Source organism: Cheilinus undulatus, linkage group 11 (genome assembly GCF_018320785.1).
Source record: "Cheilinus undulatus linkage group 11, ASM1832078v1, whole genome shotgun sequence".
In the NCBI taxonomy this organism is placed as follows: domain Eukaryota; kingdom Metazoa; phylum Chordata; class Actinopteri; order Labriformes; family Labridae; genus Cheilinus; species Cheilinus undulatus.
Genome location: NC_054875.1, coordinates 8663483 through 8683260, shown reverse-complemented (window position 1 = coordinate 8683260; position 19778 = coordinate 8663483). Strand labels below are relative to the sequence as shown.

The following is a 19778-nucleotide window of genomic DNA, read 5'->3' as shown; positions in this document are numbered from 1 at the left end:
AGCACAAGGCTAGCAGACTAATGACATCAAAATGCAAACTTTTATGCCTGATTTATGCTTCTGCACTGAAGCTATAGCATAGACTGTGTAGCTCTGAACCCCACACAGAAGTCTATGCATGTAGCTGATGTGCATATCCTCAAAAATGGAACTGAAACAATGCAGAACCAAGCCCTGTTCTGCATTGTTTGTACTGGCAACTGCCAGTCTTAAAGTTATGTTTACAGGCATCTCGTGTATTCTAGATGAGTGTTGCCCAACCTTTTGTCTGGTGACCCACTTTTCAGGAAGTACAAGGCATTGTGACCAAAAAACGTAGTTTTCTCTACATTTCACTTATCAAGTCTGCCTTCTTGTCTGTGATCAGCTCTTTTTCTTGCCTCTTTCAGGCCGTTTAATGAGCCTGAAAGGGGCAACTTCACCTCCGTCACATAGGCTTCTTTTTTTTTTTTAAATACTCTGCCCCTTTGGCCTTCAGTGGCTAGTCTGAAACAATGACTTTCCCCTCTTATTGGCCAAGAATCCATTACTCTGACTTTGTCATCCATTCTTGAAATACTGTAGCAAAGAAATTCTAAAAAACTCTTTTGGTGACCTAACAAAATCTCCCACAACCCACCTGTGGATCCCGACCCAGATTTGATTTGGAATGTGATTGGTCAACAAGGAAGTGGTGGAGGGTCTTGACTCGAGGAGATTTGAGAACGATTGATTAAGACTGAGAGACTGCAGACAGCAGTGCAACTAGTCAAGTCTTCTTGCAGACATCCAAAAATATGACGTTCCTCACTGAACTTTCTGAATGAACGGAAAGGGATCAGCTGATTCAGCGGGCATACTTCCATCTCCCCTGATGCCTCCTCTCCCTTTCTTTTCTTCAATAACTGCTTTTAAACCAACTGCTGCTCAATATTGATCACCTTCAACTGCAATACCATGTGCCTGGTTTTAGTAGCCGTGGTTTCCTGTTCACAGACAAGCTGGAAATGTAGTGACAAGACCAGGAAGTGGCTTAAAAATCACGCTGCCAAATAGTGATTGGACTAAGCATTGCAGGGCTAGGTGTGCACACTGAAGCACAAGTATGTGCTGGTAATAGTTGCATAGGACACTACAGTATAGGCAGGGATTAACGTAGAAGCACAAACCAAGCTTTACATTTAGCAATTATAACCACCAAATACAAAATAAGGTGTTTGATTTAGTCAAAGTGGACTTCTCATATTAAAGGAAGTGTCTATTTACGAATTCTAAGGATGTTAAAAGACAATACCACAGTTATGCCTGTGCATTAAGTCATTAGGTAATTAGCTTAGCGTAGCATAGAGGCTAAAAGAAGAAGAAAAAGAATGCTGGTGGGTCTCTTTCCAAATATATATATGAATATGATGGTCATTTTGTGGACACTGCCATCTCTTGGTGGCTACCATAACTGCAATGGTGCTTCAGCTGCCTGCTGACTGTGACAGCAGTAAAGATAGTTGGATTAAAGACTTCAGAAAGCATCTGATTAAGGTACCTTAATCTGATTATCTTAACTTTAAATTTTACTCATTAGACATCATTCACTTTAACTTGAGTTGATGAAACAGGTATAAAAAATTTTGTTAGTGCTAGTAAGTGGAATGACAGTGGCATTAGTTAAACACTTTCATAGGGCATAGTTTCATATATTCCTCCTTTTTTGTCTAATGCAGCTGCTCTTACATTACATAAAGCTCTTATTTGGACATGCTCACTTGCTAGTAGAGGATTATATCGCCTAGTGATAACAAATGAAATTCCATCTACGAACCATTCAGAGAGGCAAAATGAGTATGCTACTCTTGATCCTCTTCTGAAGAAGATATAAGTCCTCTGCTCAGTCAGTAAATCTGTGTAAAATGTCCATTAGCATGTAAGAGGTGGGAAGAGCTTATGAATTTTGCAATCCCCATATTTTCTAAAGTAAAGTTTGTCACGACTGTTAGAGCCACTGAGGACTCCATATGGTCTTCCTGGTGTCATTTACATCACTGTCAGAAATAAAGTTACAAAGAAAAGTCTTGTCAGGAGAAGAAAAATGTTCATTTTATCGCTCAGCATTCATTCAAATGCACAAATGTCAAAGGGTTAGGGCCTTTCAGCTTCCTGTGTCTGCCTGGATTTACTTAAATTTGCTTATTCCCTCTTCTAGAGGTCACTAAACTCATCATATTAAAACTGTAGGACTAGTAAGTCCACTGACAAGAGTGTGATATAATCTCATAACTCTTACCTATTGCTCAGCAAGGTTACTGTAAGGTCTCCTTTGTGTTTTTCAAACTTTTAAGTGATTTTAAACCAGATTGTCTGACTTAGGAAACACAATTTCAGACTTTTAATCTAATTTTGATCCTCCCTTACGTTGCAGTGTTATGAGCTGACATCACCAGCTTCTAATCAGCCATTTTCTATCGATACATGCACGTCTACAATCCAGTGGCACTGCACAGATTGCTTGTCTCTTTATCTCCCGTTCCCAATTTATTACCATAATTTGTTGATGCGTTGAAAATCAACAAGCTATTTTTTCTCGTTTAATGTTTACTCCGGGAATAGTGATATTGTGCCATCTGTCTTAAACAACCACACGAACAGGTGGTATTTTTTTCGACAGCGGTGCATGCATGAATCACCTCTCTCTTATGTAAATTATTTTATTGGCAAGTGGTAGGGAATGAAAAAATTCTGAAACAGTGACGCCTGAACACTGACCCCGGTAATCCATGTTTATAAAATTTTCACATCTGGACAGTGTGACCCTGATATCACTCCTTCCCTTTCTGATCTCCACTGAGATGGATTTTCCATTTTTTCCTGGATATTAAAGGAAGTTTGATTTGTAAAGTAGTCACTCTTGCATTAATTTATGACTAAACATCAGTGTCTCTATGTTTCCTTTTCAAATCTTCTTTCACAGCAGTTCAACAGTGTGGCTCCACAAGTGAAAATCCAATTCATTTTCCTCAAAGCAGATCTGATTATCAGCCATAATGTCATAACCATCACAGCTACCTGGGTGTGAAAGAATGGTAGAAGACACGTTTTTATAATATCAGCGTCTTTTCTTGGTCTATTCACAATCTCAGGCTCAAGAACTCCACTACCTATAATGCGAGAGTGTCACAGCAACGTCTGGGACTAGTGGAGTGTACTATTAGCATGGACATTTTTACAGTCCCTGTGGACTTAGGCTGTTCATGACGACAATATACACCCTATTAAAACTACAAAGTCTACGTATGCTTTGAAAGCTTAAAAGTTATCATTTAAAGTGAATTAAGGGAACCGCAGTGGTTGTGGGATATGTAGTTCACTCACTGACAGAAAAAAGGATGCACACCGTCTTGCACCTTTGCCTTTTTCCCTGTTTTCCAATACCATCCACCAAATGAAATATTTTATTCTCACAGGTACTTGGGCAGCTGAATGGTTACACTACAAGTATTTTAAACGTCAGTGGAGGATTTGTATAGACAGGGCCACTTTTAGTCACTTGGATGCCCGAGGTGAAATATAATGACCCTTCCTCATTTATCCCAAAGCAATCATAGTGAGTGAAAGAAAGAAATCCTTTCAATAGTGCTGCCAATTGATTGAAATATGAATCTAATTAACTTAAGCCTTTGTAATTATTAAGCTAATATGAGAAGGTCTGCACTACAGGTAGATTTAATAACAATGGTTATGAACTGATCTGAAACCACGTGCTTCTGAAAAGCATCAGAACTTTAATACTAGCCTTTGAAATAGTGACATTTATATTACATGGAAAAGTCAGAACATATGCATCTCAGTTGGCTCAGATTTAACTATAAAAAACAGGAGCAGAGGAACTTTTCAGCATGTGTTCCAGTCAAGTTTACAAATCTACTATGGACCAGTGAATTATGATGCCAAGTGAAATTTTATAACCATATTGTCTCCCTCCTGATTAATGAATCAAAGCTGATTGAAATTGAAGCATCTCAACAGTACTCCATCACATTTTGTGGCATGCAAGCATCAAACCTAGTGTCACCTTGCATTGCACCAACGCTTACTGTTCACATTGCATCCACTGAATATTTAATTCTTTGCCGTGTACATTTCAGGCTTCCCTTCTGATAGTGTCAAATCTAGAGCTTCTATGTTGAATGCAGACAAACAAAAGGGTGGTGTTTTGTATCAACGAGCCTTTTTAGCTTTGTGTCTGTGTCGGCACAAGTTGCAAACAAACGCAGATATGAGTATTATTAATGTGCAGCTTTCTCCACTGTTTAGAACTTTGGTAAGCAAGGAAGGTGAATTATGGAAATATTCCCGGAACTCCTGATTCCTTGTCATCATCCTTATTCCATGTTCCTCACTTATCTCAACATGGGCAGCAGAAAGGAAAATAGGAACAGGGTGACGGGTCAAAGACGTTATGTTCAAACCTGCACCAGGCCTGACCTAATACCAATATTTGCCCCATTAAATAGCCAGGTCCACCCAGACCAGACCCATGATTTAATACCATGTATAGCATATATAGCCCACTCACTATCATTTTTAATGCTTTATTTATTCAGCTGCTGTGCTATCAGTGTGTACACAACAAGGTTGGGAGGCTACAACACATTGTTTGATATTCGCATGCTTGTGCATACTATGCACACAGATAAACTGTGGTAAATAAGCCTACTGCAATGCCTTTTCTTTCCCTGTTCACTTACACAAGGTTGCATACATCAATTCATACATGCTTCTGTGTAAATGACTGCCTGCTTATACAAAGTATAACCAGTGACTGTAAAAGAAATGAATCAAACCCAAAACTTAGAACACCGCACTTTGAGAGTAATTCCCTCAGGCTCCTACAGCACAAAGAACAAGTCCACATATGAGATCATGAAGAATGACAGGGAGAAAAATGTGTCTGACATTACCTCAAAGCTTTAAGGAACTGATTCTTAATAGTATTGGATTTTTTAGATGTAAAACAAATGGTAATTATTGTCATATAGTCTAAATTTTCTGTCTTTTAATTGTAGTCACCTGCCCCCGACCTGCATTTTGTTTTTGTTTTGTTTTTTACCCATGCCCTTACCTGCAAACTTACTGATTTATAATTTTCACCTGTAGCTCAAGGTGTTTTTGTGGGTACCCATTTGGTACAACCCTGTGCTGGACTCTAATTCGCATGCTGTCAGGATACTGCAATAGGAATCCATGTATTAGAACTGTAATATTTCAACATGTCTATAGGCGTGCACATTACATAAATAACATATAAGATAAGATAAGAAACCTTTATTGTCACTGCCCATCAGATATACAACAAAATTGCGGTAATTCTTCAGCAAGTGCAGCAGCAAGTAAATAAATAATAAGTACAATAAATAGTCAAGGAATAAAAGGATCCATTTTAAAACATTCAAGCAATGATAAAGTGCAATATCGTATACAGTCAACACACACGCAGATATTACGCAACTTATTGGCGTGATATCTGCTCTTCTGACATAAATCAATAATTGTAAGTTATTTCCTGCTACTTAGCCACACAGTAATCCACTGACTCATTGTTTAAATGTGTCAGAAGTGACCTGCCTAACTTTACTTTGCTTTGTAAGAAGAAATTTAAGGGCATTTTGCAGGGCTTGGACCTTGCTGTTGCCAGAAGTCCACCCCAGGGCCTTTTTTGGATACTCAAACTCTATTTGATTTTATTCTATTCACTCTTTGTACCTTATTTATATTCCAAATGCATGTCATAATCATTGAAAGTAATTTAGACGTTAACCTTATCATATCTCGAGGCCCCTTGGAGCATGAGGCCCCAGGCACTCACCTACCTTTTCCTACTGGTAAAACCGTCTGTGTGGAAAGGTGCATTTACTTCTGGAACCAGAGCTGCTTAAAAAGTGCACAGTCACTGCTGAGCTCTATTACTTTAATTTGTTTTAATCTCCCCTTCCTCTTTTATTTACCAGCCATGCAAACACTCTTTATCACTCACTGCCACTGTTTGGTATCTCCCTCCAGAGCTATATCTCACTCCTCTTCCCTTCAGCTCAGTCAGTCTCAATCCAGTCTTGCATCAGTTCATTTCTCTCTGGAGTTGAACGGGGGAGAGTGGAGAGACTAGCAGAGGCCGACGAGCGGCGTTGTACCAATCAGTGCCTTCTGCCAGACTCGGTTCATAAAGATAAAGGGCTTCTTTCTCCCTTTTGCCTCTCTGTCTCTCCATCCCTTCATCCCTCAGTTGAAATCTGCTCTCTATTTGTCCCGGCGGTGTTAGTCTGACTGATTGTGAAAGGGGGGGATTCTCAGCGGCCCCCATGGGAGCCCCAGGTCACGACTTGAAAGAGCTGAGGCCACAAATTAGTGTGCGGAGTTGCATTTCTGCCGTGTTGAAGGTCCCAAAGCCTTCTAATAAGCCGGCAGGGTTCATAGCCGCCAGATCCACAGCATGATCTGAAGATATGAGGCCACCTTTGGTCTCTCTTAGCTTTTTGCCGTTTAAGTCTTTAAAGCCAAACAAAGGAGAAACAAGGAGCTTTGTATCTGTTGATGCTGGATTTGATCACCTTCGGCTAAAAATCCACACGTCAATAGAGACATGTGCCGTGCAAACACCTGCAACAGGTTGTAGCCGTAAGACAACAGCTGTAACAAATCCTCCATGGCCTGTAAATATTTATCTCTGCCAACAATGACAGCACACCGACGATCAATATTTCATTCAGCTCAAGTGTTTTCAATAAAAGCGGGCAGCGCGATAGGCAGATCAATACGCCGGATCTTTTTCTCCTGAGGAGGGCTTAGCCGATCCTCAGCTCATTAGAAGTGAAATGACATGTCACATACACTATATATCAATCCTTTTCATTTTACTGTTCCAGTTATTGACCTTCATCTGTTTGCCTCGCAATGAATAGGACTAATTGTTCCCTGTTTCCAATACTCTTGATTGAGACATCAGATCGTGAATCAGCTCAAGGTTGAGCCGAGTTTTTATTTTCATACTGAAACCTTTTTGTCCGCTGCTGAAAAGTTTCACAGAGGAGTTCTGACCTCAGTTAAGATTTCATTCAAAGGACGATTTACTCAAATAAAAAATAAATGCATTTCAGCAGGAACACTACAGGTACTGTAAAAGGCTTCAACTACGGAGGAAGGTTTAGTTTCCTATGTGTTAATATGTTCTCTAAAGCCAATTCAAGTACTGTTTGACCTATTGATTTGTGTGTCACATTGTTAAATTTTTCTATGTCTTGGATATGATAAACTGGTTAAAGAAGAGCTTTCTGCAGTAGGAATGCAACTCAACACTAAGTAGGGATCAAATAAAGCGATCTTTAAAAGATTCATAGCAGACAACTCCATCTATTCTATTCTAAATCTTGCCATCTTGGCACTATTATAGTAAAATACACACATGGGGGTTGTAACAGTGCACAGAGGTCATCAGCTGTATTTGTCATGTGATTAACCAGATGAATACAGATTAAACCACTGATACAAGTGTAAATGAACAATTCTACCGTAATGGTGCACTAACAGAGTTGGAATCATCCTGGGGAAAATTTTTTTTTTTTTTTTTCCCATAAACTTTCATGCTTGAATATTGATCTCTATCATTTTTTACCCATAAATCTTCATTTGTAATTTTGAAAATTTTACTAATATTTTCTGCATTCCAAAATTTGTCTCAATCAGATTTTTTTTTACAAAATGAAAGTTGTTCTAAAAAGTCTTGAAGATTTTTTTACGTCTACATTTATGCTTTACATTTTCATTGTGATGTGTTCGTGCATAAACATTTTTTAACCTTTTTTTTTTTTAGAATTTTGTTTTCTGACTTTCTTTAAATCTAGGCATGGAAATTTAAAGCTTTTGAGCCCATTTTAGAACAAAATGATGGGATTATTTAAGCTTCTGGAGAAGGAAACAAAGATAAATACTCCCTGGTCAAAATTTTAGGGGTGTGGCCAGATTTCAAAGTCCTCCCCTGTAACTCTTGAACACACATTTGGATAGCGAGTGTGTGTGGTTACATTGTAAGAATGGTATCGCCCATACACGCGGTGACGGCAGGAATAAAATGGGAGGGACATTAACAACGACTTGTACAACTTTTACCCAGTGCCATAATATGCTATCATGTTATCATACAGTCATTATATACACATTATATGATTGTAAAATGATTCTCATCATATAATATAATAATTTTATATAATAATATGGTATAATATATGTTGATATTCTGTGGTGATACTTTTACCCATTCAGCTTTACTTAACATAAATTAATGATGACATCATATTTATGGTAGAAACAGGACATTTAAAAGTGTATTGAGCGCTCAAGGACCCATCACTATTTATGTACTTACTGAAGAGATGGCAAATATTATGCATTGAATTACTGCAAGCAGAGGATACATTTGGGCATTAATGGAAATTCTCAGTTTGAACTAGAAAATTTAGCTCAGATTTATCTGAGGTGCAATGTGGATTTCAAGAAATAACTAAATTTTGCTAAATATGCCAGGTTGCTGTACTTTTTCACCAATTTTACTCTTTGTTTTTTTTTGTTTGGAGGCAACACACTACACCACTTTTGTAGAATGGCCCATTTACACTTGAAATAATGTCAATTATAAATAAACAGGTATTTTTTCATACCACAGGCTGTTTGTCTCACCTGTACAGAGGTCGCCTCAGATGTTGTACAAGTGTCAGGAATGCAGATAGAAAAATATTTTTATTACAACAAAGGTCGAAGCTTTACTGACATATGGGTGAAAAATAACTGCAGAAAGTGACTAAAGTCAGAGAGGGAGGCAGAGGTTGCACATGAGGAAGCAATGCTAGTAATTAGAAGTTTTTGAATTATTGACATAGAGTTTAAAAAACAATTCTTATTTGTGTAGTTAGTTTAGCAGGAACGAAAAGAAAAACCAAGGCAGCTTTGCAAGTCACGTCAACGACTACAGAATAGTCCCAGAAACTCTTTCAGAATAAAAGCATCATGTTAAAATGCGGGTAGCCTCTCCACAGGACCGGAATGATAACGCTATTACTTTGAAAAACTCACCTGAATCTATCTGGGTTTTTAAATGAGCACATCAGTTCATCATTCACTAAAATGTTTTTAGTCCTTTAGTTTCAGTTGTTGATGCAGAAATGATTAGAGAAAAAAGAAAGGATAAATAAAAGCTGTGTACTCTTGCAGACTTTCTCCCCACAGTCAGAAAAATTGGGACATGCCCTATCATACAGGCTAATAAATTCAACATAGGATGTGATATTTTTACATTCCTCCTCTCCCTTAAATCCATATCCATATGAGCCTCAAAAAACCCATATTTCCCCGGCAGTAATCCGCTCCCCTAAGAACTAAAGGGTACTAATGTATTGGTTTCTTGGCCAAATGTGTTGTTAAAAAGCCACTGTAGGCCGTCCATATGTTACACTTAAACAAGGCAGCCCCTTTCATGTGACATCAAAGATAATGACCAGCAATTCTCATATGAAACTTAATAGCTCGCTAAGCTCCAACTACTGTAAACTCTTCCATATGCCGGGGTAAGGCGGACAAATCCATTACATTTTACAGTTCACTAGAATCAGATAGTCAAATAGCTCTGTTCCTCCTTTTATCACTCCTTTTCTTTCTCTCTCTTTTTATGTCCGTCACAGCACTGGGCTGGAAAATCACTCTCACTGATGTTTGTCTTCTTGCAGATTAAAAGTCAGATCGTCCCCTCTCTTTCTTTATTCCCCCTGTTCGTCTTATCGGCCAAACCTCACCCATTTGCTTCTATTTTATGGGCCGGCGTCACATCTGAATCGATGTGCGCTCCCCCATGAAAGTACTGTAAAGGCGAAAAGGGGGAGGAAACGTGAGCGTGACGGCGGCGGCTTCTGTCCTTTCCATGCAATTTTAAGCAGGCTGTGTCAGTCACCAGTCTGGCGGCATTAAAGAGACAATTACGGCTATCTTTCACGATAATCATACAAGTGCTCTTCCCGTTCTCCCTGCCGTTGCTCAGGCAGGGGCAGCCATGATTGATTTGGGCAATTTGTTCTGCTGATTACGAGCAGCGCGGAAGTCTGGCATCAGCGCCTCGCATGCTCCTCTGTTCTTCACCTCGCACAAACACACATACACAAAAGTCTTTGGGCTTTATTTCAAGCTCTCTCCTCTGCTGGAGAAACCGTATCAAGAGTTGATAAATGTCAGACAACATAACCCCCAAGGTCGCACAGGGAGGCTTTCTCTTTGCTGAAGACGGCACTTTTTGAGAGCGCCTGTGGGATGTTTCCTCTCTAATGTGTCTGTGTTGTTCCTCCTTTTTGTGTGTCTGTCTAACTTGTTGTCTCTCTGCCCAGCCCTCCATGCCTCGGCCAGCTTTGGGGACGAGTCTGGTAAAATTGGCCCATTTTTCCACCTTCCCTCCTTTCCTTTCTCCCCTGTTCTTCTCTTCTGTCTCTCATATCTCACCTCTTTCACACCACCTCCTCCACCATGACGTCTTCTTTAACAGCCAAACTCCTGCCCTTTTGAAACCCACACACAATCAGCAGCAGACTCACTAACCTCCCCCTGTCAAACGCACACAAACACAGAATCCATCACTAACCAAAAACTGGCACGACCCCAAAACGAGCACTGTGTGAAGGCAGCGGTAGCTGAGTGATAGAAGACTTAGAGCTCTGTCGTTTCATTATAACATCTTCTCTCCTCTCTCGACAGCCACTATGAAGTTCAGAGGCTTCCTGCACCTGGACCAGGTGGAGGGACAGGAGATTTTCTACACCCCCGAGATGGAAGACCCCAAGTCAGAGTTGTTTGGAGAGACGGCCCGCAGCATTGAGAGCGCTGTAAGTTTCCAAAGGGGCGACTAATCTTTGGATTAAAGTTCAAGAATGACATTAATTAGCCAAATCTACTGTCAGATGAGAATTTTCAGTTATTAACTTTTTAATTTAGTGTGTTTACGCTTTAGCATTAACATCAAGCTCCAACGCTGTCCAAGGGTGAAATTACAGAATCTGCTTGGAAATAAAATATCAAGCTAAAGTTGAGCTGCTTAAGCAGTTTAATAATAAAAGATTTTTCTTCATTTTGCTGACAGCTCAAAAACATACTGCAGATTTTCTTTTTTGTTTAACAGATATTCATGTATGAAACTCTATGATTCTACTTTAGATTTTACACATCAGAGGGCAGCTTCTAGTAAAAATAAGATTTACCTGGAGGACCTCACAGGAAGCCATTTTTATTTCTCTTTACCGCACGTCCCATGTGGTTTCTCCTTGTCAGTCAAGGTCTTTAATGAGACATAAAGGAGCAGTGGTGGACTTCTTTTACATCACGGTAACTGCAGGGAGACATGGAAAAATGTGTTGAAAGTGACAATAAACCATGCAATTATTTGCATTAAAACAAATCAGTGCATTAATTATGGAACCTAATTAATCAAAATCATTTTGATTAATCTTGGTAGCCATTGTATAGACGTTTTAGTGCAAAAATTCAACATACTGTACCTTTAGTTTTATCACTACAGTAGACTGTGTGAAGTGTTGCATGATTGACATCACCCATTTACTTACTGGAGCAGTCTTTCAAAGCCAATCAGAGGGGTAGCAACAAAAATTGCTGCCAAATTAGGAGGTGAAGCGAAGGCAGATCTCGAGCCTCCTGACAAACAGAATCACACTGCTGGCTTGCAATCACATCAAGCATGCACCAAGTTCTGCACAAGTGCTTAAAAGATACATCATGTGCCCATAAACTATTCTTGAGACTAAACTATTATTGTAAAAAAAACTATTCTATTCTTGTAAAAAAAAAAAAAAAAAACGTGTTCTGCAGACAGCCCCTAGTGGACACTAAAAGAACTGCAATCTTTTGCACCTCAGGCGTTGGCTTCACTTTCCAGTGCCTGATACTTGATTACAACATTATGTTCCAGGTACTGCGTATGGCAAAGCAGTCAGAGAATTATCACCACCTCTGCAGTTTCCATCCCTCTGCAGAGCCTTTAATCCTCTGGAGCCTCTTTTAGCTCCTCATTGTGTCATGTGCAGCATGTCTGCACTATCCAGCTGTTTTCATTGAAAACTGACAAAATGATTTGGTGCACTGGTGAGGACCACACCAAGCTGTAGGTGTCAAGATCATCCATCAAAGAATCACTATATTTATTTTGAGTTTATAATGTCTAATTTTGGATATCTTTAGTAACCTTCCATGTGTTGAGTTCCTGCTTATTTTTCAGATCCAAGCACCCAGAAAAACTCTTAAATGTGAGCAACTGGAGTGATGTTTGCCTCTCATGGACACTGTTCGACAAATGTTCCATAGTCTCTCACCTTCTCCCTCGACTCTCCATGTCATGAGTGGAAAAGCTTCTGAAACAAGATTCAAAGCATCATGAGACACTAAAACTCTTCAGCGAGAGCCAGACTAATCTAATTCTTTGAGCTCCTTCAGGCAGGCTCAGCGAGGCTTCATTGCAGGCTTTAACACCCTCTGAAGCTGCTGACTAATATTCCACCATGCTGGGCTGCAGTGATTTGTTCTGGTTCAGAATTTGATGAAAAAAAAAAAGAATAAAATAAAAGTGTATCCTCTGACTGCGGTCAGGAGAGGATATACATAGAATTAGAGGGAGACAACATAGCTGAACATATCTGACAGTTAAAGGGGAGAAAACAAACCAACTGTTGCATCATGAGATTCTTGGCATTGGTTATTTGTCGCTTTTCAAACCAGATTGGCACAATTGATAACAAACAGTTCCTTTAAAGATTATTATTACAAAAACTCACATGGACACCAATTATAGCATGTCTGGTTGGATGCTTGATTCTGATTGTCTCTCTTCTTACTGTTATCTACAATAGACACCCACTGAGCAGTGTTTGCGTAAGTAACTGTTCTAGGTAAATGCGCAGGCATTTCCAAGTCAAATGTAAGTTTTTTTGTTATTTGCTGCAGTAAATCCTCATTTCACGTGGAACAGAAATGATAGTTTCAGGGATTAGTTGAACCCTGAGGGGCGATTAGGGAATCAGAGTTATTCCTGGTGAAAAATTTCTGATTTTGACTGCAGAATGCATGAATAAAAACATGATTGAATGGTCTTGTTTGGTTTCCAAGTGACTGCTGCATAAACAGGATAATCCCCTTTCAGTTGTTAATATTCAGAATTAATATATTCTATTTATTGAATTATGACAGTGCACATCAATCAACATATACGCAGTATACGTCTACGTAAATATGCCAGAAGCATAAAATAGACTTTACAATGACAGGACGTCTCAGAGGACTGCTCACAAGACAGCTCACAGAAAAGAACAATGCTATAAAGAATATGACGCATTTGTTATACTGGAAACAACAGATCTTCATGCACAAGCTAAGTCTGAGGGAAATTCTGCTCAGAAAGTTAGTTGTTTGGAAAATGAACAACACAGTGAGGAGTCAAATCTCTTTACTCGATTCACAGAGAGGAATCTTTTTCCATGCATGTGAAAATGTATTGGTTTTGTCATTTGCAGCTGAACTTTTATAGTCTTTTACAGCTACATTTTCAAAAGCAGATGTAGATTTTGTTGTATTATGTCAGTGGTTCCCAACCTTTTTTACTTTGCCCCCCCACCTTCAAATATCTAAGAAGAGCTGCAGCCCCCTCAGGATCCACACTAAAAAGGTGAAATATTGCTGTTAAAAATACGCATAAATTTGAGTTTTTTTCATCCTTTAAAGCCAAACCACAAGTGTTATTAGCAAAAGATCTTGGTATGACCAATTCATATGGGTTCTATCATGGCTTTGGGTAGTGTGAGTGAACCTAACAGACAGTCGATGGACTGTCTGTTACGTTCATTAGTCTAAAGTGGAGAAAATGCTCAGAAAACAGTGAAATACACAGGGTCATTTTGTCGGTGGTTATATGATGCAAGGCTGGTGTGCAGAGTAGAGTGTGGCTATAGTTAGCAGCTAGCGCCACCGGACTTAGTTCCTCTTTGCAGATGAATATCATGCTTAATGTGGTTATGAATCACTTCATTTGAGTGGTTATGCATGAGTACAACCTTTAACAGCCTACACACAACTTTATTTCCATTTTCTGATTCTTAGTGCTCAATCATGGTAGTCTTGCTGAACCAGTCGAACGTGGATTTTTGGTAAAGTGTACTTGGATGCAGGTGCAGGTCCCTAATGTGAAACTGCTCTAAGCAGAGTATGTCCCTTGGTTCCTCACTTAAATTAAAATGAGAGCACACTGCTCCCTAATGTCTCATTTCACACAGAGCAAACCTATGGACATACTAAGTGCAATATGACATGCACCACAGTAATAGTTTAGTCTCAATGATCCTGGCAAGCCAAAATAATATGTAAGATTTAAACTCGATTGTCCCTCAGCACTAAAATAAGCTAATTTAAATTCAAGATGAGCCAGAAGCCTCCAGATTCTCCATTGCTTTTTTTTAATGGACAACCTTTCAAGCATGGTCCCTTGCTTATTTAAGATTTTTCTAACAGAGTTTGTGGTGCTTTTAGTTTCAAATTCTGGAGGCAAGTATTAGGGCGAATTATTTCCAACTTTTGTGTGAAAATCATTAAAACACAAAGAGCTCTGCTGTCATGCAAAGACTAATTTGTTTGTCAAGCATTTCAGAGGCAAAAATGCTGCATTTAAACCCAGATTCATTAAGCTTGTGCAGATACAGAAAAATCAAGACTTAATTTTGGACAGTCACGATGCCAGCTTTTGCCCAGGCAGGCACTGAGCGCATGCAGTAATCATATTTCGCCCTGTGGACTCACTGAGGTCACATCTCTCCTCTGAGGCGCTTAGACCTTTGAACAGAAGTCTCTGTTGTCAAGCCAGGGACCGGCTCCTCTGATGAAATGGGGACGTCTCTGTGTGTCGGTGTGCACAGTAGACGTCTACCAGCTGTTGAATCGGTGTCACAAACCCCCACTGGGACCTAATCTACTACCTCGCAGCAATTTGTGTGTCTGTGTGTGTGACTCGTTAACGCTGTTAGCCCGGGTGTCTCTGAAGCTTGGTGCGCCACTTGACAGAAGGCCCCCTGTTTTATGACTCCTTCATCTCCCACCACACACAGTATGTAGGCTACATAGTTATACAGTATTCACACAAAGAATCCAGCTGCAGGACATTTCTTTGGCAATGCAGCAACCTGTAACAAATAACTGATAAATGAAAGCGAGAAGAAGACAGAGAGAAAGGAAACATCAGGAGGTTTTTAGGCCAACATATACACGGGAGAGTTTTACCACCTTAAGCCAGCTTTAGAGGATTTTCTTTTTGACCTTTTACACCTCAGCCCATAAATTAGAGACACTTTGGTAACACTTTAATAAAAAACTACACATAAACCATCACAATTACTGAGTAAAGACTGTGCAACTAAGTGATAGATGCTCAGTCCACACACACACACAGGCTGAAATACATGCACTGACAGGATCCGTTGGTCACACACTAATGAAGAGATGTCAGAGTCCGAGGCTGTACATGAAAGAGCACCCGAGCAGTTGGGGGTTCGGTGTAATGCTCAAGGGCACCTTGGCAGAGCTCAGGAAATGAACTGGCATCTCTCCAGCTAGACCATTTTCTAGACTTGGTTTGACAGGACCATTAACTGGTTCCAAACTCATGTCCCTGTAGACTGAGCTACTGCCAACCCCAAAGCTACTGCTGCTTTAAATTAGCAGTAAGATGATCATTTGCCATCTGGTAGCTTTGCTAGGTTTTATGGAGAGAAACTAGTAGTTAGCTACTCATTTCACTGGGTTAACAAGCAGTAAGTTTTTCAAGTTTTTTGCTATAAACAAGCAGCAAGTTGCTCATTTTATGTCTTTTTAACCAGCAGCCAGTAGCTAATCTTTCCCTAGTAACCTAGCAGGAAGTAGCTGATTAACTAGCAGCTAGTTGCTCATTTTTAATTTGTTAACCAGATGTTAGATAACCAACAATTTAACTTTTTTTCCCTGCTTAACTAGAAGCTAGTTGCCCATTTTTTTCTGGTTAACTAGCAGCTAATAGCTGCTTAGTTCCTACCAACTAGATGTTTAATTTTTCCCTGGTTTAATGGCAGCAAGTCACTACTTTTGACTCTTTTCTCTTTTACTTTTTTCACTGGTTAGCTAGCAGCTAGTAGCTCATTTTCCCCCTTGGTAAAGTGGCAACTAGATTCCTAATTTTTCCCTGGTTTACTGGCAGCAAGTCACTGTTTTTTACTGGTTAGCTAGCAGCTAGTTGCTTATTGTTTCTCCTAGTTATTTAGCAACTAATTGCTATTTTTTCCTTGTTTATGAGTAGCTAGTTGCACATATTGTCTCCGATTTACTAGCAGCAAGTTGCTTGTTTTTCCTCCTGCTTTGCTAGCAGCCAGCTGCTCATTTCCCCCAGTCTATTAGCAGTTAGTTGTTCATTTTTTCCATGGTTAACTAGCAGCCAGCCTTGGGAACTAGCCATTAGTTACTTATCTGTCCTGGTTAACCTGCAGTTACTTAACTTTCTCAGATTACTCTGGTTAACTTTTCCTTGAAGTTTTCATCAGTTAAAAAGCAGTTGGTCACTCAGGGGTTACCAAATAACTATAGCCTACCAAGTTCATGCAGGTTAACATATATTCAGTAATGTACTTTTTCCTATAAAACTAGCAGTTGGTTACTCTTTTTACTTTTTCCCTCTTTACCCTAGTTGACTTTTCCTTTTTCTTGGTGAAAAAGTCTTTGTTCCTTTTTAGATATCTGATAACCACACCTATTTTTCCATGTTACCCAGAATCCAGTTACTTTTTTTTCTAGTTAACCTGCATTTTGATACTGATATATTCCTTAGTAGGGATGCAGTTTTTGAGTGCCTTATTGTACGGTGTCATCACACCTTATACACAAAGAAAATAAGCCAAAATGAGTTAATGACATTATCCAGTATGATGATTTAATCAGTTTCTTTTTTGCATTAATAGCATCAAAATGCCACAACGTCAATCATGTCTTTGGGTTGAAAATTCATCAAAATAGACATTTTGAGGTTAAGATTGGCTTTGCTAAGATGCAGACAGAAATGTTGAGGAGTGCTGAGTGGAAACAGTGGAAGCAACTTCTCAGAGTATGCTCCAGTAAAGTGGGTTAGCCGGTCCTCTGGCTCCTGTGATTTTAAACAGCAGCTGAAGTGAGGAGTTTTCTTGGTGTTTCCTTGATCTTGCTGACAGGAACAAAATTATGCAGAAAAAGGTTGAATCTCTTAAGTTGAAGCCCTTGCAAAAAAAAAAAAAAAAAAAGAATGTCCCTCTTTTAAGATAAAATATTTAGGTAGATATTTTGCTAAAGGCAACACAAGTCTTCCTGCTGTTATATCACTGTTAGCATGAGAAATATTTAAGTCAAACCTCCTTAGGGAGCTCTTCTAGCAGTTACAGCTTGTCCACAGTGATCAGGAGCACATGTCAGGCTGTTGCACGGCATTTATCTTAGCTACTCCTGCAAACTTGTCCCTATAATTAATGCCACGGCTGCAGCTAAATGTCAATTTGTGCGCTCGCTCTAGATACGTTCTCGTTCTCTGCAGCCCAATTTGAGAGGCGGTCTTTCTTCCTTACAGATACAGTACGGTCTTCAGGAATTGGGCTCTCTGTTATGATAGCATGGAGCTCATTACCAGCCTCATTTATCATCTCTTCTCTCTGTCTGTTCTCTCCTCCCACTCTCTCTCCCCTCTCCCCTCTCTCTTTGTCAGCTCAATGAGTTGTTCAGGAAGTCGGAGGTGCGCAAAGACTTCATGAGCGTTCGTGTCCGTAACCTGGCACCCAGCAATTCCATCCTTGCCTTTGTGGAGGCACACTTCAAACCAGGTGAGAAATCTTTGACGAGAGCTGTAGATATGAAAAAAAGTGTTTCAATAAGAAGCGAGAATCAGTCATGGTTTGTTCCTTTTTGTCTCTCAGCAAGCAAGAAATCTGAAAATGACTTACTGGACTAAAATGAAATTGGGATTTCCAAGACCTAATTAGTTTTCATGCAGAATAAGCCACCATATCAGCAGTTTTCAAGCACTTTACATTTTAAATCATAACTCCTGGACTGTGAGGAGGAGAGGCGAAATTAGCTCTCCATAGTCCTTGGTCCAGCTTTCCTTTTCTTCTAAGGTTTCTATAAATTTTAATTATCTGCAGTGAAGTTCCTTTTTATACCTAGTATTTGAGTTAATACCATTGGTGCATAGAGTAAATATATATCCTGTTGTTTTAAAACATATGAACACATCATTTTTACCTTATCAGACAAAATAAATCAGCAATTTAATAAATTGAAAACATGGTGAGTATCCAGATAAATATTGCTGTAAAAATGTAATACAAAGGCCAGGCTCTTATTTACTTTATTTTATGAACGGATGCTGCTTTTATTTGAGACAGGCCTCAATACAAAACAAATCATTTATTAATTTGAAACAAAAATCATGCACAGATGGGGAAAGAGTATCAAATAATACATTTATTAACCTGACACTCCAAATAGGCTGTTTCACAACATTGCGTCAGATATTTTTCACATCCATCTGGCATCCACCCATAGTTTGTATAGCAGAACCTTTGAAAGAGATCTTCACACATGATTGGACAAATGTTCAGTCTCTTATATTAAAAATTGGCCAATCAGAGTGACAAAACATGACACTGAAGTAGAATAAACTAGCAGGCAGGGGCAGTATTGTTGTTCACTATCAGTGGAACCTGTTGATGGCTAAAACTCTTGCTGAAGTCGGTCAGAGGAAGAGCAAAAATATCTTTTCTGGCAAGAAAAGCTTTCAGGTTTTTTTTTCTTCTTATAATAAAATAATCTGGTCCCAAAACTGCCGCTATAGCTACATCTGGGTTCATCCCCGGCTGCCATTGTTTACTGCCATGCAGTACAACTAAACCACACCTGTAGCTACCTACAGGAAGAGCCTGAGACAGGAAGAGACACAGCAATAAACCCGGAGCAAAGAAGGCATCACTGACAACAAGATGACATTGATTAAGTCAGATTTAGCATAAAGGAGGAGCTGGGGTGGAGGAGGGTTGCAAAAAGAGATATGCAGAGGGAGCAGCAAAGCATAGCCAGGCTAGAGTTTAAATAAGGCAGCATGACTTGAGCTAGCCAATAGTGTGCTTAGATCAGCTGGCTGTCAGCTTATAAGGGCTTGTGATCAGCGGATGCCAATTGTATGGCAGGGCTAGTGTTGAAATACCAGCTGTGCAGCAGGTTGGCATACAGTGACTGGTTTTAATTTGTCTGATTGGATCCTAATACTATTGTGCAGTTAGATATTCTTACTGGTGTAAATTAACATTTTTTTCAGTCCCTTCCATCTTTGTTGTGTGAGTTTTGTTTCAAAATAACTAAAGGCCTGACCCTTGATGGTGCCTGTCCCATTATAGTAATAATAGACTTATTAATGAACAGTAACATCATTGACTGGAGTAAATAAAACTTGATTTACTACATCTTACTGCTAATGTGAATGTAACTGCTGTCAGTCAATTAAAAAATGTAATCTAATTATTTTTAGGGCTTTTAATTGATTAAATAATGTAAACACATATGTTGATAATTCTAGGGCAGATTTTCCTTTAACAGTCTATCTTGAATGATGTTAATCTGTAGAATCCAGATTTTATGGATAAAATTCTCAAAATCAAGAGCACAGAGAATTTCACATATGTTCCAATCAA

At 39.3% G+C, this 19778-nt stretch overlaps 1 protein-coding gene across 6 annotated transcripts in view; it reads left to right on the top strand.

The window, feature by feature from the left end:
• The window catches only part of agrn (agrin), a 519119-nt gene that overhangs the window by 423855 nt on the left and 75486 nt on the right, over positions 1–19778 (top strand). For all 6 annotated transcript variants that reach the window (XM_041798717.1, XM_041798715.1, XM_041798714.1 and 3 more), the window contains 2 exons: positions 10753–10880; positions 17798–17912. In XM_041798717.1, coding sequence (XP_041654651.1) covers positions 10753–10880; positions 17798–17912 — 243 coding nt within the window. The remainder of the gene's footprint in view (positions 1–10752; positions 10881–17797; positions 17913–19778) is intronic.